At 42.1% G+C, this 16,711-nt stretch overlaps 2 protein-coding genes across 2 annotated transcripts; one reads left to right on the top strand and one right to left on the bottom strand.

Moving 5' to 3' along the window:
* aurka (aurora kinase A) lies at nt 1-9,278 on the top strand. The gene is made up of 9 exons (XM_034138821.1): nt 1-322; nt 710-775; nt 1,024-1,360; nt 1,450-1,495; nt 1,580-1,771; nt 2,344-2,482; nt 2,658-2,806; nt 8,061-8,235; nt 8,688-9,278. The coding sequence occupies exons 2-9, from the start codon at nt 713-715 to the stop codon at nt 8,868-8,870; spliced, it is 1,284 nt and encodes a 427-aa protein (XP_033994712.1). The 5' UTR covers nt 1-322; nt 710-712; the 3' UTR covers nt 8,871-9,278.
* Nucleotides 9,279-11,850: 2,572 nt separating this feature from the next.
* slc32a1 (solute carrier family 32 member 1) lies at nt 11,851-16,432 on the bottom strand. Its single transcript, XM_034138603.1, has 2 exons — nt 15,503-16,432; nt 11,851-14,355 (listed from the first exon to the last, which is right to left on the bottom strand). Exons 1-2 carry the CDS (start codon nt 15,893-15,895, stop codon nt 13,168-13,170), a joined length of 1,581 nt encoding a protein of 526 aa, XP_033994494.1. The 5' UTR covers nt 15,896-16,432; the 3' UTR covers nt 11,851-13,167.
* Nucleotides 16,433-16,711: the final 279 nt, after the last annotated feature.

Below are 16,711 nucleotides of genomic sequence, written 5' to 3'. Positions count from 1 at the left end.
ATCAAACTAGTAGCGTTTGAGGGAAGTGTTTGCCAGCGGCCACATTGGAAATTATATTGGCAAGATTTTGTTCTAGTTTGATTCCTTTTTATCTGCTTTTACCACCTCACAACATCGAGCTGGCTTTTAACAGGATTAGTATACTGTCCATCTCGCGGTATATTTATGTAGATACAAACCTTGAGCTCTCGTCAACTGGCCGACGTAGCTGCTAGCTAGCGAGGTTGACGTTAAAACTACCTGCTTGAGAGCTAGCTTACTCTTAGTTTGGATTCTGGATAAATTATCGGTCATTTCGGGCATTGTGCAATAACATAATCGGGTAAGTAATGTTATCTATGATAAGTGTCGAAAGTGATGTATGTTGTTGATGCTATGGTTGCCGACAAGCTAACAGTAGCTCAGAACTCAACGTTCACACGGTTAGGTAACATTAGCCAACAAGCGAAGAATGCTAACGTTGCATCTTCTTTTTTGTCCGTAACCGGCAGTGTGTAGTTTTTACAAAAAATAACATGTTTTATATGTATTCAAATAATAAGTAACAGATAATACATTACCTTGAAGAAATGACACCAATACTAATTTTAACGTAAGTGAATGTAGCCAAAGAAAATAAAAGGCTTTTTTTTGGGTTTGAAGCTCTACTTACTATCTGGCTTGTTTGATGAACAATGTAAAAAATAACCTCCCTTTTACCTATTCTTAGAATATGGACTCTTCTGCCAGACTCAAGATGACAAAGGACATGAAACTCCAAAGGCCAGAAGTGAAGGTACGATTTTACCATGACTATAAAAAAAAATACACTCACGGATTTCCATGTGAATGTGTGATGAATTCAACTTCAATTTGTTGTGAAAATCAGAGTCAATACTACAGCTATAACAGAATTAGCGCATGTAGTTGTCAAATGTAGAACTCATTTGTGTGCAAACCCATGTAGAGAAGATGGAGCTTTCATTCCTCTATCCTTTTTAAAAGCCAGTTTATTCAGTGTTTGGTGATTTCCTCTGATTTCAGACAAGCATGGATGGTCCAAAGCGGATTCCCGTGTCACAGCAGTCTCAGTCGGCTGTAGTTGCACCACCTCCACATCAGCGAGTTCTAGGCTTGTCAAATGGACCTCAGCGCATTCAGCGTCCTATGAGCCACCAGAAATCTGCATCTCATGTCTCGGTTGCTGTCAAATCTGCAAACCCCGCTGATCAGAATGGGAACCCTACTACTCAGAGTAGAAGTCGGGCAATGCAGCCCAAACGTGTGTCTCAGCAAATCCAACCAAAGGCAATCGTGCCCAAGGTGAATCCAGAGCCAGCCAAACCCCCATCGGAACTGGCAAAGCTGGAGAAGCTGCAGAGTAAGCCAAATATAAAATTGGACAATCTAATCAATAATGTATCCTGTTTTTCTGTATGCTAAAATGTGTTCTTTGTGTCTTTTTCTCAGCCAAACCTCCCAAGATTGATTCTGCAAAAGCCTCATCAACAAATAGGTATGTGAAATGATACTCGTATTACTTATTTTATGCATAAAGTTTTTGCGTGTTGTCTGTAACTCTGCACATTTCTACTTGCAGCCACCGATGGAGCCTGGAGAACTTTGACATTGGCCGTCCCTTAGGAAAGGGTAAATTCGGCAATGTCTACCTAGCCAGAGAGCGACAGAGTAAGTTCATCTTGGCCCTGAAGGTGCTCTTCAAGAAGCAGCTTGAGAAGGCGGGGGTTGAGCACCAGCTAAGGAGGGAGGTGGAGATCCAGTCTCACCTCAGGTAATGTGTCATTCAAATGATGTGATATGATGCCAAGTATGAATCCTGTCTGTTACACAAAGTGGTGGTACAAATTATTTAATTTCAAAGATGTCTGAATCGCGACAAGATAAACTTGCTTATTAAGAGAGAAGATCACTGGCCAAACTATAATGAGCAGTTTGGAGAATAATGCACATATGTCTTTAACTGTACGCATACAGTTAAAGACAGGCTGCTATAGTGGACTAAATCATTCTATTTCTATAGTTGGTGCACCCTGCTGCGTGCCATTTCTCTCTTTTGAATTGGTCAAATGACAATGTTAAACCTGTATGGCATGTGTTTGTAGCAAGCGTGTGAACACTGCTTCATTTGCCATCCTGACTCTCATCTGGTCTCTGTTTAAAATGTAAGTGCAGGGAATGATTGCATTTTGATAACCAGGCTGTTAAAATCCTTATGTGGACCTTCTCTTGAAAGCAGCCGCTGGGACATTTGATTAATTTAGTTCTGTCTTTTTCTCTTTTAAATATTGTTTGGGTCCTTCAACAACATTTCTCTAAATACTCCTCCATCTCGCCCTCCTGCAGGCACCCCAATATTCTGCGCCTCTACGGTTACTTCCATGACTCGACTCGTGTATATCTCATCCTGGAGTTTGCACCCAAGGGTGAATTGTACAGTGAGCTGCAGCGCTGTGGACACTTTCCTGAGGACAAAAGTGCCACAGTAAGTGCCAACTTTGGAACTTTTGTGAAATGAGTGCTAGTATAGGATTAAAGTCCATATAAGGTGTATACTCATTTAAAAAATGTTTTGATGTTTATTTTCTATTGAACATTTTTAGGAGGATGCTGACATTGTATTGCATGTTGTATTAACCATTCTTAATGTGCTGTTGTAGTACATCATGGAGCTGGCTGATGCCCTCAACTATTGCCACTCCAAGAAGGTGATCCACCGGGACATCAAACCAGAGAACCTGTTGCTGGGGGCCAACGGGGAGCTGAAGATCGCAGATTTTGGCTGGTCGGTTCACACACCCTCCTCCAGGTATGTGCATATGCTTTTGTACAAATAATAATTTTTTGATTTAACCTGTTAAGCCCCAAGCCTTGAGGAAGTGTTATTGGAAATGCTGTATTCTCCGCTAGAGAGCTTCACCTCAGCCATTTCGAATGTGGCGCGCTCGGCAGCAGATTGATGCGCTGCAGAGGTTATGATTATGCGCGGTCCCACGGGGGAGAGGTCTGAGGATTTAAACGTTAAACTAAATTATTATTATTTTAATATATTTATTATGCAACACCCGCGACCCGACCCGCATCATCTTTGTTTTACCCAGAACCGAACCCGGAAAAAAGCGTTTGAAAAAATACCACCCGCAAATCACTTTTTTTGCGGGTACCCGACCCGATGCAGGACTCCGGCAGGTACTACCCACAAATAAACATATGGACATGGGTTACTATTTTAAAAAAAAAAATGGTAAATTTATTTAGGAACCTATCAATGTGATTTTAAGTGGGGGTGGACCTCAAATCCTCTAGGGGGGTCCGGGGGCATGCCCCCCCGGTAAGATTATTTTTTTTTATTTTGGAGTTAAATGCATCAATCTGGTGCATTTTGAGGGGAAAATAAAGAGACTAGATCTATGGGAACACCTATATGAAACAGAACTGTATACATTTCAATAATCATAAAATCATGGCCATAACCAATAACATCCCATTTCCAATATGAAAAAAACACTGAAACTTGTTTGTTTATGGTTCATTTATAGTTGTGAGTGTGTCTGTGCTCCTGAATCAGCCTCTCCTGTCTCTCTCCTCTTTGAGGCAGCAGCAAAGACTAGTTTTAGCTCTCAACAAGTTTAACAATCTTACCTTTTTTCACCTAGTTAACTTTTTTTTTATTCATGCGTATTTTTACTAATCACTACCCCCTCAAATGGAAATATGTGTTTACATAAATGGTGACCAAACCGTTTGAGACCCACTGAGAACTTAGACTAATGGCGCATTTCCACTACACGGCCTCGCTCGGTATGGCTAGGCCTCGTTAGGACTGGCTCACTTTATGGCGCATTTCCATTACAGTTTAGGAACTGGGGTAGTACCTATAGTAACGCAGTGTAGGCGGAGCCGTGACGTCATCTTCAATGAGAACCCCAGAAAAACAACTTAGCTGTTAGCACTCAGAGCTCACAGCTCCTCATATCTGTTCAGAAACTAGACAAAAGTTAAACAAGTACAAACCACAGACTGCCTGTGTCATGGCGAATACAGTCGCTGCTTTATTTATGTCTGTATAGGCCGTTGTTGTGAGTGTGGACGGTCGGAGCATATACTGCGTTAGCTTAGCCAATCTCCATTTAGAAAACACGCATTTTTAAAAGGTTTTTCGCCTGCCGTCTGTCTGCAGACTTGTCAAAGCATTAATTCATGGTTTTTACTAACCGGTATCAGTATGTTGTTACTTCGGCATCATTTTGAAACGTGTATTACAATTGAATCACGGTCTAATATGTTCATTTTGTTGTAGTTGTAGCCCCCTTGCCAGCGATTCTCTCTAGTTTAGCATACTCAGCCCGACTCAGCCTGGTTGTTCCTGGCCCTACAACCACGATATTATGGGGCCAGAAAAACTGTGAATTAGGACCCGCTAGCCGGTACTAGGCCAAGTGGAAACGCAACCAAAGACGGGCCGCTGACGTCACAGCTCTCTTAAACGGGGCTCCACGCTGTAGTGGAAACGCGCCATAAATTAACTATCTAAACACTCAGAGTCCTTTACCTCACCTGAGCTGAGGTTATCCCGAGCTTGAATGACACACAGAGACCAATCAAGGGCTTTGATTTATGATCTGTATGACAGTGGCCATGTCGGCAGGCCACATCATGTAGACAGCCAGTCACCCTGTGTGAGGCAGGCCACTTAACAGGCCAGGCCATTCTCCCGATGGCCAGTCCGGGACTGGGTACAGGAGGCGTAGAGCGAGGGATCATTGTCCACAAGTTAATCGATCGCAGATGGCGTCGTGGTCACGGACGGAAAAAAAGAAACCTAAATGGGTCGCGAAATATACTTGGGCGGCCGTTAATATACCTGGGCAGCCCGCCCAAGCAGTGTTAATTTCGTCAACGAAAACTATGACGAAAAATGTTCGTCAACGACCTTTTTTACATGACTAAGACGAGACGATGACGAGCTAAAAATAGATTCTTGATAACGAAAATTTGACGAAATGCATATTTAGTTTTCGTTGACGAGATGAGACCGGACTAAGGTGTTAATGGTGGACTATCGGACATTCAAAATGCAGGGTATTTCCCCCCAAGTGTCCGTCTTGTCTGTCAAAATGCATCTTACATTTCTAACTTGCAATATCATTATTTCCGCTCTCTTCACTCCAGAAGAGCGATCTCCCTCTCTCTCTGTGTGCGGGGGGCGGGGCCTAACAGACACGCTGCAGCGGCAGAGATCTGCCGGGGACGGAGCGTTCAGAAGTATAGAGACACTCTACAAGACTCGATGTGGACAAAGCTCGTTTGCCATGTTTTCGCGTTAGCGCGTTGACACGAGTAGAGTAGTCTGTCCAAACAGCCGGCCAAAAGGCGTCATATTCAGTCGGAGAAATGCACAATTTTCGACTTCCTTAACTCGTAGCTCTGTTGCCCCAATTACGAGTAACGTTATCACATCAGGTGTGCAGAGGTGGGAGAAGTACTCAGATCTTGTAGCTAAGTAAAAAAAATACCATAGTGTAGGAAGAGTTCCTCAAGTCAAAGTATTCTCATCAAAATATATTTAAAGTAGCGACAGTAAAAGTAGTCATTGTGCAGATTGGTCCATTTCAGAATAATATGATATGTTTTATAATGATTGATCATGAAAGTGTTCTCAAAGCTGGTAAAGGTGCAGCTAGTTTGAAGGACTTTGTATACTGCAGGGTAGCTTGTGAATTTACTAAAGTCTGAGTTAACACTTGATTATATTTCACATCATTCATCCAAATCTGTAAAGTAAATGAAGGTATTAAATACATGTAGTGGAGTAGAAGTACACCATTTAACTATGAACTGTAGTGGAGTAGAAGTACACAGTAGCAAAACATTTAAATACTCCAGTAAAGTACAAGTACCTCAACATTTTACTCAAGTACAGTACAATATTTTAACATAATTATATATATTTCATTTATTTCACATTTAAATAAAGCAATTAATTTGGTTAACAATTTGTTAGTTTTTTCCTTTAAAAAATAACAAAAAGTAAATACAAGAATACCGTTAAAGTACCGGATCGATAAGCAGTATTGATAAGACTAGTAGTACCGTAGAAAACCTTAACGATACCCATCCCTAGATATTACACAAGTAAAGTGTTAAGAGAGTGAAATGTTGCTTTACGAATTTCAACACTTGATGCTGTCACCTTGATTACAATTTCAGATACCTGTATTTGCCTAACTGAATTGGTTTAAAGAGAGAAAACATTTTGACTAAAAGTTGACTAAAATGTAATTTTTCATCGACTAAAAGTAGACTAAAACGTTTTGAGTTTTCGTCGACTAAAACTAGACTAAAACTATGAAGGATAGAAATGACTAAAATGTGACTAAAACTAATAACCATTTTCGTCTTAAGACTAAATAAAAAACAGCTGCCAAAATTAACACTGCGCCCAAGTATAGTCTATGTGTGGGAAACCCTGCATTTGTCACGTCCCACATCGACTACTGTAACGCCATCCTCTCAGGCATACCCACCATCATCAACTCTGCAGCACGGATCATTACCGGCACCAAAGCCTCAGAACACATCACCCTCATCCAACTCCACTGGCTCCCTGTTCAATCCCGTATCAACTTAAAAAACCTACTGCTCACTTACAATGCCCTACATAACCTGCCCCCCCCCCCCCCCCCCCCCATCTGGCTGACCTTCAGGAGTTCGTTCCCTCCGCTCCCCCTCTGCTGGTCTGCTAACCGTCCCCACCTCACGCCTCGTCACCATGGGTGCTCGGGCTTTTAGCTGCACTGCTCCCAGACTCTGGAACTCCCTCCCCCCGCACATCCGACAGTCAGACACAATCACCATATTCAAATCCCAATTAAAAACCCACCTGTTCAAATCTGCCTACTCACTGTAGTGCTCCTAATTATACGTTTCATTTGTGTCCACTTGATTGTCTCCATGATTTCCTGTTTGTGTTTTTATCATGTTCTGTTGCCTATTAGCGTTTTCTGTTTTTAACAAATTGTACGGTGTCATGAAAGGCGCCTAAAAATAAAATGTATTATTAAGGTAAGAAGCTTCCTCCGTGAAGCTACGTGTTGTGATGTCTGTTTTTTGTTTTTTGCAGATACGATAAGTAATAAGGGTATTTAAGCTGTGAGTTCTGTGCTGAGTGCGATAGCATTTTTTCGCTCGGGGCTCATTTAGACGCTTCTTGCGAGACTTTTTGTTTCGGTAAAAATGGTTCGTATCGTCAGGTAGCTGAGTTTCTTCCCGTTAGTTGGGTATGACGCATTCATACGTTTTTAAATATTAAGAAGCCCTCAGACGCTGTTTCTTGCAGTGATGCGTTTTTTTCCCCCGCCCGCGGGGGAATGGGGCTTCTCAGGTTAAGTATAATTGGATCTCTGTTAACTCGAAGTGTATTGCTCTGCTACATTTCAGGGTGTCCGCGGGGTCTTAAAAAGTATTAAAAGTTGATAAATCAATTTAGCGAAAATTAAGGCTATTAAAAAGTATTAAACGGCATTTTCCAAGGTATTACATTTTGTAGCTTGTTTTCAATAAGTATATAAATTGTCCAAAGAGGTTGTATTCTACAGTCTGCCTGAATGTAATCATTGCGTAGGTGTGTAGAGTGATTCTGTGTAGTTTATTTATGGCATCCCGTTGGATTTGACGTCATCTGAACAGGACATCGCACGCTCACTGCTTGATAGCGCACGAAGGTCCGTTTACGCCGGTTGTTAAACAACATCGTTATGGGGAAATGCAAGTTTGCGTCCAAATGGTTGGAAGATAAGGAGGAAGGACAATCGATACTGTATATAGTAAAGTGTGTCGCCAATGTAACCGGTTAAAACTCAAAGTGGCGATGAGGTCTTAAAATGTATGGAAAGGTCTTAAAAAAAGGTCTTAAAAGGTATTGAATTTGACTTCAGGATTCCTGCATATACCCTGCATTTGCAATTCACTTGTTTTGCTTCAGTATCTATGCTCAGGTACACCTTTCCACAAAAACTGTGAGCTTACACACTAACTTCATGCATTTCACTTTGTTATTTCAGGAGATCTACGCTGTGTGGAACACTGGACTACTTGCCTCCTGAGATGATTGAGGGGAAAACTCATGACGAAAAGGTTGACCTGTGGAGTCTGGGCGTCCTTTGCTACGAGTTCCTGATTGGAAAGCCCCCCTTCGAGACAAAAAGTCACGAAGAGACCTACCGCAAGATTTCAAGGGTAAGGGATATAAAGCTAAAAAACTATACTCCTTGAAAATTGCTTTATTTTCAACATATAAGAAGTTTCGTCTACACGATCACTCTTGTAAACCAACCATTTTAAAACTAATACTCCTCGTCATATTATTTGTTTTCTCCTGGCATCTCAAACTACGTGACCCAGAGCAAGTTAAGCATTAAATAATAATTATTCAAAACTGAATACATTATATAAACAGCTGATAATGCAACGTGGCAGAAAAACCTTGATTTCTGTGACTTTAAAGGAATTCAGTAAACGTTATATTTTGTACTTGCATTTATAGAAACTATTCAAATGTGGTGATAAAGTTTAGTTTTTTCTTTTTTTGTGTGGTTAAGGTACCTTGAAAGTGCTTGATTATCCTCTTAAAATGCTGTACAAGCCCGATGTTTAATCTTTGTACCAATATTTCTGTCTTTGTCACCCAGGTTGAGTACACTTACCCCGCACAGTCTGACATCAGTGCCGGAGCCAAAGACCTGATAGCCCGGCTGCTGAAACACAACCCCATGCACAGACTGCCCATCCAGGGAGTCCTGTCCCACCCCTGGGTGGTGGAGACCGCCACCAAGAAACCCACAACCCTCAGCCAAGAGGAGCCCGGCCTCTGAGTCTCATTGTGTCCCTCCACCAAAAACCTGAGGTTTGTATGTGGGGGCGCAGCAGAGCAGAACACAGGCTGAACAAAGGTGTGAAACATAAACACCAGTGTGCAGCTGATTTATCAGAATCTGCCCTATTGACTTTAATATCACTTCATTTAGATGTCTTTGTCTGCAGTCACTTCCTTATCTCTTTTATCTTCCTTTCCTTGTCTCGAATGCAATTCTATGCCTGTAAATATTTCACTTTTATTTGTGTAATTATGAAAATGTTAAGCTTTTCTAAAATGCCGTTACTTGAAATAAAGATAACTTATGGACTTATAACTTAGTGGAATATGTCACTTTGGAATTAAGCATTTATGGCTGTTAGTGAAAATTATTTTTGTTTTGTCTTAAATGAATTTCAAGCTCTCAGTTAATTTTCTTTACTACTGGGAAAACTAGACTTGCACTGATATCCAATGAGCGACATTCTGTCTACACCCCGCCACCTTTTTATTAAGCGGCCAGCAGAGGGCGCCAGCATACCACTAGAGTTCTCTTGGGAGCTCGTTACAGATAACAGTCAGTATTACATCCATAGTTAAAGGTGGGGTAGAAACCAGCTCGAGTGGGCTAGAATTTGAAAATACACAGCCGGAACACATCTGCCATTTCCTTACAGAGCCTCTCCTCCAACACACACGAACGCGCACATGACCAATGAGGGCACGAGATAAGTTTGTGCACAGATGGAAGGCTGACAGGCAGGTAGGCCATCCAGTTATTTTAGCCGGGCCGGCTCAGATGATTGGTCGTGCTTACAGTACTACGGCTTCCACAGATGAAATAGTTTTATGGATTTTTTGTCAAAGCACTTAAGATATTCATTGCTATCAGGATGTTAAGAGCATTCCATCGAATATAACAAGTGTATCTCGAGCCGGTTCTCAAACTTACCTACCCCACCTTTAATTAATTGGTTTCACACATTATTTCTTCTACAATAAAATGTTAAGATATATAAAGAAAGTATTTAGCCTTGTATCATGTTTTTTTTACTGATGGATTACAAAAACTCAATAAACTTGAATTACAAATAAATGTGCAAACTACAATGTAGATTACAGTTGGGGTCCTTTTTATAGATGACTCGACTGGGATGTTAACTAGAGGCAGTTACTTAAATGTCACCTATTGTGCAAAATCTACTTTTTCATGTCTTCTATACATAAATGTGTCCCCTTTGTTAAAAGAGTTTCGGAAAATTTCAGGAAAAAAGATCCCCTCTTTTTTTCGTCCTGATCCATTTATATAAAAACCTGTCTGTAAATGAGCTGATCAGATTTTGGCCACTTCATCATGTCATGTTTTTTTTTCGACCGTACAACCATTAGCCAATCACCAACCAAGGTAACACCCTTATCACCTGAATCTCCTAGACCACCACTGTGCTTTTTTTTTTTAAAGTGGACCTATCATGCTATATTTGAATAATATAGTGTAGGACCATACCATAAATAAGGCATATTTATACTTTTTTTTTTTTTTTATAAATACCAAACAGATTATGCATTTCAGCCATGCCTCATTTTGCTCAATTTGACAATTTCTAGCTCTGGGCAGATTCAGTGAGAACAGCACCATCTACTGGCCTGGCATATGTACTACAGCGTCTCCAGAGCTTTCGAACGGCCGTGGCTGTCTCCTCCTGATTGGTGGAGTTGGCCCAATATCCGTAGCGCCACTGTCCTGACGTCAGGACAGTGTTCAAATCTGGATCAGTTTTTATCAGATCCGTTTGCAGCCCCTTTTTTAGAGATTTGGTTATGGAGGAAAATAGAGAGGGTTGTGTTTTCTGACACTTGGTGAGTTCCCTGGAACACCGGGGACACATATTCATGTATAAAAGACGTACAAAAGTGCATTTTGCATGATAGGTCCCCTAAACTAAACATTGCGTGGGGGGTGACAGTTCGTTTGCATTACAGCTACAGATACAGAATCAGCACTTTAGAAACAGGGCTGAAACCGAGGGGTTTACGCACGATCTGGGATTTCGATCCTCTTCAGAGACATATATTGTATATATGAGACTTATTATATATTGTTGAAAAAGGGTATAATAGGGGAGAGATACCGTGCCTTGAAGGCCAGTTATGCAAACCAAAAATCCTTGTGATTTATCATTTTAATGCTGAGAAGCCCACTGCTGCAATTATTCAGTTTTGAAGCATAATCTCTCCTGTCCACTAGGGGGCTCTCCAGGCATGATGTGTAGAGAAACCGAGAGAGGATTTTAGAGGCAAATTCATCCAATTACTTGATAGTCATTTCAGCAGTCTCATTAAAGTCGTGATTTTGCTCTTTGTGTGTTTTTATGACTAGTTGATAGAAAAACTGAATTCTCCATATTGGAGTTTTTTTTAAATATTGAACAAATGTTTGGGCTTTATTCAAATGATGTTTAAGGGGCATCTGCTTGTGCTTTTCATCCGTTAATCCGGTGATCACATGAGAAACATCACTTTTTTGTCCCTGCAGTTTCATGTGAACTGGCCCTTTTCAAGCTCCTATAGTTAGGGTGGGCTTCATCCGAGCATTCGTATGCACCAGGTAGCTTTTTGTTTCCACAGCTGGGGATTAGCCCATTCAGTGAATAATCGCTCTATCCAGATGTTTTGCGCAGAAAATCAACACGGTGGATGAACAGGTCCACCATAAGGCCGGATTCATGCCTGCAGCAGGAAATGTGTCGAGATGATTTTGGCAAGGCCCATTTGTTCTTAACTTCTATAGACAAAGCTTGAACATGTAGAAAATATCTAGAATAAATGTGATAGTATTTGTAAAAGCTCGAGTAGGCCTGTATCTACACCCCCCCCCCCCCCTCTCTCTCAAACACAGGTAATTATTGTCTCCAAGCCACCAGGCCTGTGCAGCCTTTACGCTGTCAATAGACATTAATTTAGATTTCTTTTGGACAAATATGAATGCGACTATTTTCTCCATCATTTTCTGTCTTTTATTATAGAGAAAAAAAAAATACATGTTCTGAACGTTTTTCGTTTTACATAAAACCACACACATTTTTACAATATAATTTCACTTATTTGTTTATTCTTTAATATTAATTTCACGATATATGATAACGACTTTGAGATATACATTCCATCTTTTTGAAACCACAATAACACACTACACACACGGTTTTATAACATTTCCACAGGACCCATTGGATTGCACAGAATGAAAAATGTCTGTATGCACATTTTCCTTTTAATTATCTATTTTTTTCAGATTCAGACACCGAATTTTTGAGACGAGAGTCTATCAAATTAACTTTAGAACAGGCCATGAGTTTTCAAATGTAATGGAAAAAAGCATTATGGTAAATTGAGTGTGCAGAATTTCGGGGTCCCCATCTATATAATTTGGTTCAGGGCTATGGGTGTGTATTACAGGTCAGGTGAATTTTGTTATTGCCGATTTTAAAAGCTCATCAAAGAACATTTCAAATATTGGAGAAAAAAATATCAAAGCATTTACACTTTCAGGCAGGAGAAACCAATTTGGAGATTGTTTAATTTACACTTCCCAGTTTCATTAAGCTTTTGTGTGTCTGAAATATAATACATTCAATGCATAGTTCATATAGCTGCTGTGTACTTTGATATTGTGCATTTCCAGTATTTTAAACTGCTCGGGGAAGGTCCAATGTCCTCATTTCTAACGAAACTTCTGTTATCTCTAAAAGCAATCATCGGTTGCTGGTTATTGCCATTGTGTTATTTCTGTGTCCACAGGCCTTTCTGGATTTAACACCACATTCACTGCCCATAATCATAATGCAAATCACCTAAAGAAGTAAGTGGTATTTCTCAGTGTTTTTTCTTTTATATTCTTTTAAATGAACTTATCTTAAATCACATTATGCTGTCGAAAGTCCATCCATCACAAACTGTAGCGTTACATGAAGTGAAGTCATGAAGACATACTGCCCTTTTTGCAATTGTGTTTAACTTCAATATTGTAAACGTTCACTCCACTGGAAAATATGTATATGTACGTCTGTACGCATATTTATACAACATGTACTGTCCATATAGTGTGTTGTGGATGCATTGGTTTCCCTCACTGCACAGGCTCTACTTCTGTGTGTAAGCGCGCGTTTTTTCTGAATTGATGCAAGACTGTATGAAAATGTCCGAGTGTATTGTGCGCGCTTTTACGCATGAATTAAGCAGAGGGGCTCGTGTGTTTTTAATTGTTTTCACTAAACGGGGATTTGCAGTTAACATCTAGTTCCAGCAATAGCTCGCGTCTACTCCTCTATGTTATATTTGAAAGCCTCTATGAGCCCTTCCATTGAGTGGATGAAACCAGATATGCTGCATATACCTCCTATTACAAAGATGGCGACATCAAAGAAAACCTGGTGCCATAGCAGCTTTCTCCATAGAAGCCTGAGGTGGAAGAGGCTGGGGAGCAGAAAGCACAGGCCTGCACCTGTCAGGCTGCCAGTGAGGCCCATGAGGAGGGCGAAGTGTGGCACAAAAACCGCCATGAGCAAGGTGAACACGACAAGGGTACATCTGAGAGCGAGTCCCCAGGGTTTTATGCGTCCATCGCCTCCGTAGCAATCCGGAAAGGTCGCACGTCCTCCGTCCTGGAAAAAGGATTTCTCTAAAACCTCGACAGCAGCGAAAAACGGCAGCGGATACGACAGCAAAGCTTTGGCCACTAGAAAGATGTTGACGACGGCTCTGATGGTGGAGGGCAGGTTGTCTGTGATGACCTCCTTGGTTGCATCAGCCCAGGTCAAGTAGGCCACCAGGGCGAACAGGCCCTTGAGGATACAGGCAGCGATGTGAGTCCAGTTCATCATGCAGTGGAAGTCGCTGGGTTTCGACATGCTCCCCTCCATGGATGGCAGGAAGATCTGCGAGGTGTAGCTGAACACGATAATCCCGATGGAGATGGGGAACTTCTTGACATCGATGTAAAACTTGACCTTGTCCCAGGCCCAGTCCCTGGCTCTGGAGAGGCAGTAGGCTATCACCAGGACGTTGATGACGAAGTGGGCCATGGTGCATAGCAAGCTGAACTTGGAGACGGCTTTCAGGCTCTTGAGGAAGGCGCAGGGGAGCAGGGCGACGGTGGCGAGGATGGCCCAGGACTTCTGGGAAATGGGCATGGTGGGGAAGCTGTTGTACATGAGATTGCCACTGACAACAACATACAGGATGCAAGTCATCACCAGCTCTATGATTTGGGCTACATTCACGATATGGCCACCTAAAGTCGGGAATCTGGGCGCGCAGCAGGCGTTGGCAATGTCCACATAGGATTCCCTCACACGGACCAGCCGCCCGTCTTCGTCCTCTTCGTACAGGCAGGCAATGAGGATTTTCCCCGTGTAACAGCACACCACGGCGGCGAAAATAATGAGAAAGAGTCCGAGGTATCCTCCGTGCAGGATGGCGTAGGGCAACCCAAGAACGAACATCCCCTGCAAATAGGAAAAAAACAGACGGTAATTGTAAATGGGTTACACTTTTAGGATTTAAATAGGCCTAACAGATTATTAATACTTATGAACACATTATTTTGTATACAAATTAGGCTAAACACATCTTATTATTTTCTTATTATAATGTGCGGCCTTGTCTCTGGTCTGCCTGTGACTTCAGTTGATGTCAGTCTCGGTTTCATGTTGTGGGTTTTCCACTTTGCTTAGAGCACAATCCGCCCGCCTCTGACGTCACATCACCACGAGCTGAAGGAGACACACTCTGACGTCACGGTGACCGCCGTGACCACAGCCGTGATAAGGCTTGAAAGCGATTGCGTCTAGGGATTTTTGTCGCATAGCCTCCACACGCAGCAGACTCCACTCTCTCGAGTAAATCCTCGCACTTTGAATGATGTTAGAGCAAGTAATCTCCGCAAAATATATATTTTCTGCTACTTATTGGAATAAATGTGACACAAACTATTATTCTATGTTGCGTAATAAAGTGCCCTTGTATCTAGGCCTATATAAATCGAAACCCTCTCAATCTTTATGTTAGGCTTATTTGCAAATAATTGTGGTCAATCTAAGTAGCCCTTAAATGTTCGAAAACGATAAAAAAAGAGGCCTTAGTTATTATTTTCTAAAGTTATTATAGCCTACGGTCACAGTCTCCAAAACGATTGTGATTTTCTTTATATATTAATTTATTCATAACCATGCGGAGTACGTCGTTATCAGGGGCGTGCATCGGTGACACTGGACATCACTATACAGACAAAGAATGTGTGTGTTGAGGAGGAGGAGGAGGAGGGGGGGCACAGGGCATCATCTATCTCCCTTTTTTCAGCGCATTACAACGCATGAGCTGCTCCAAAATATCTGCATTGCTCCAGCATTAATATATGAGAACATAATAAATGGGGAGTTCAAATTCTTACACTAAACATAATTTAGGTAATACAGTGTTAAAAAAAACAAAAAACGTTATGATGTTGCTTCAAAGGGATCCAACTTTGAACATGAATATTTAATCAACCTTTTATGCAGTTGCAGGTGTGAGTTTATACAATTTCACAGCTGCTTTGAAGGCGACTCAGCCTATCACAACCGCCCGTTTATAATCCGTGAAGTGCATCTTTACCTGGATTGCATTCGTGACGTTCCAGCCCGCCTCCCACGTGGTGATTTTTGGTTTTTCTTCATTCAGCTCGTTCGCCGGGTCTCCGTCTTTTGAGGCTGAGCGCGCTGGCCCGGTGCCGTCTCTCTGGTAGTGGCTGTCCCCATCCAGCCCGCCTCCGTCCCCGCTCCCCTCTCCTGCCACCTCATCGGTTGTCAAAATGTCCATCTGCATGCCTTGCCGGTGGTCGTAGTCCAGGTCATCGCAGGCGGCGAAGCCCAGACCCTCCTCATCGGTGGTGGCCTGGAAGCCCATCCTGGCGAACATCCCGCTCACCTTCGCCTGGGATTTGTTGGAGACGGTGGTGGCTGCATTTGACAGTTTATTAGAAAGCTTGCTTCTGATTAACGTTGCCATGTTTAGCTCCTTTCGTAAGTCGCGATCGTCTGCAGCTTAATTAGTGTTTTCTCCTCCAGTCAGTAAAAATGTGAGGCTACTTTGGATGACAGCTCTTGGTTCTCTGCATTAGATTAAGCCACAGGGATAAAGCGCACGTTTTGTTTCAAGACACCGACGGTTTTCAGTTGCTATCTCCACTTCTTGTTCAAAGTACTCCTGCTGCTCTTGATTATCCCCAGGTTCATATCACCTTCAGACGTCGCTGCTCCGTTTCTGCATCTTGGCACTGCGCTCTGATGCTCGAAGATAAGCGCACCTATTCAGTCTCTGAGGCGGTGTGCGCAAAAGCTTTACGCACGAAGAAAGGCGAGCCACAGGTTTCTGTAGGGCCTGTAATATCGTTTTCTTTTGGGTTATAAGGTGGCAGGCAGCGTTTCCAGGAGTTGGTTGTCGGTTTTCAGGTGCTTCAACTGATGCCAATGCGGTACGGTGGAGCCCGGAGGGGGAGGCAGGGAGGAGACACGTGTCCTCATCAGCCTGCCAATGCAAAGCACGTCTCCAGCCCTCCCAGTGCCCCACCAGGAGAGAACGGGAGAGATTTGCTGCATTTCTAGGGGAGGTGCTTGCGGTACCCCCACCATCCCTTCCCCAACCCATAATCTATAATACCTCATCCTGACATCCAATGACATTCCGGGGGCCTCAAATCCTGCATAACTTTACGCATATAAAAGGAGGCTGGAATTTTACAAAAACATAAACTCTTTGGACAAGATTGAATAAAATACAAAACTAGGATTTCCTTTTTTCAAAATAAATCTTATTTCCTTTTTT

This window comes from Trematomus bernacchii, unplaced genomic scaffold (genome assembly GCF_902827165.1).
Source record: "Trematomus bernacchii unplaced genomic scaffold, fTreBer1.1, whole genome shotgun sequence".
NCBI classification, from domain to species: Eukaryota; Metazoa; Chordata; class Actinopteri; order Perciformes; family Nototheniidae; genus Trematomus; species Trematomus bernacchii.
This window is presented reverse-complemented; position numbering and strand designations above follow the sequence as displayed.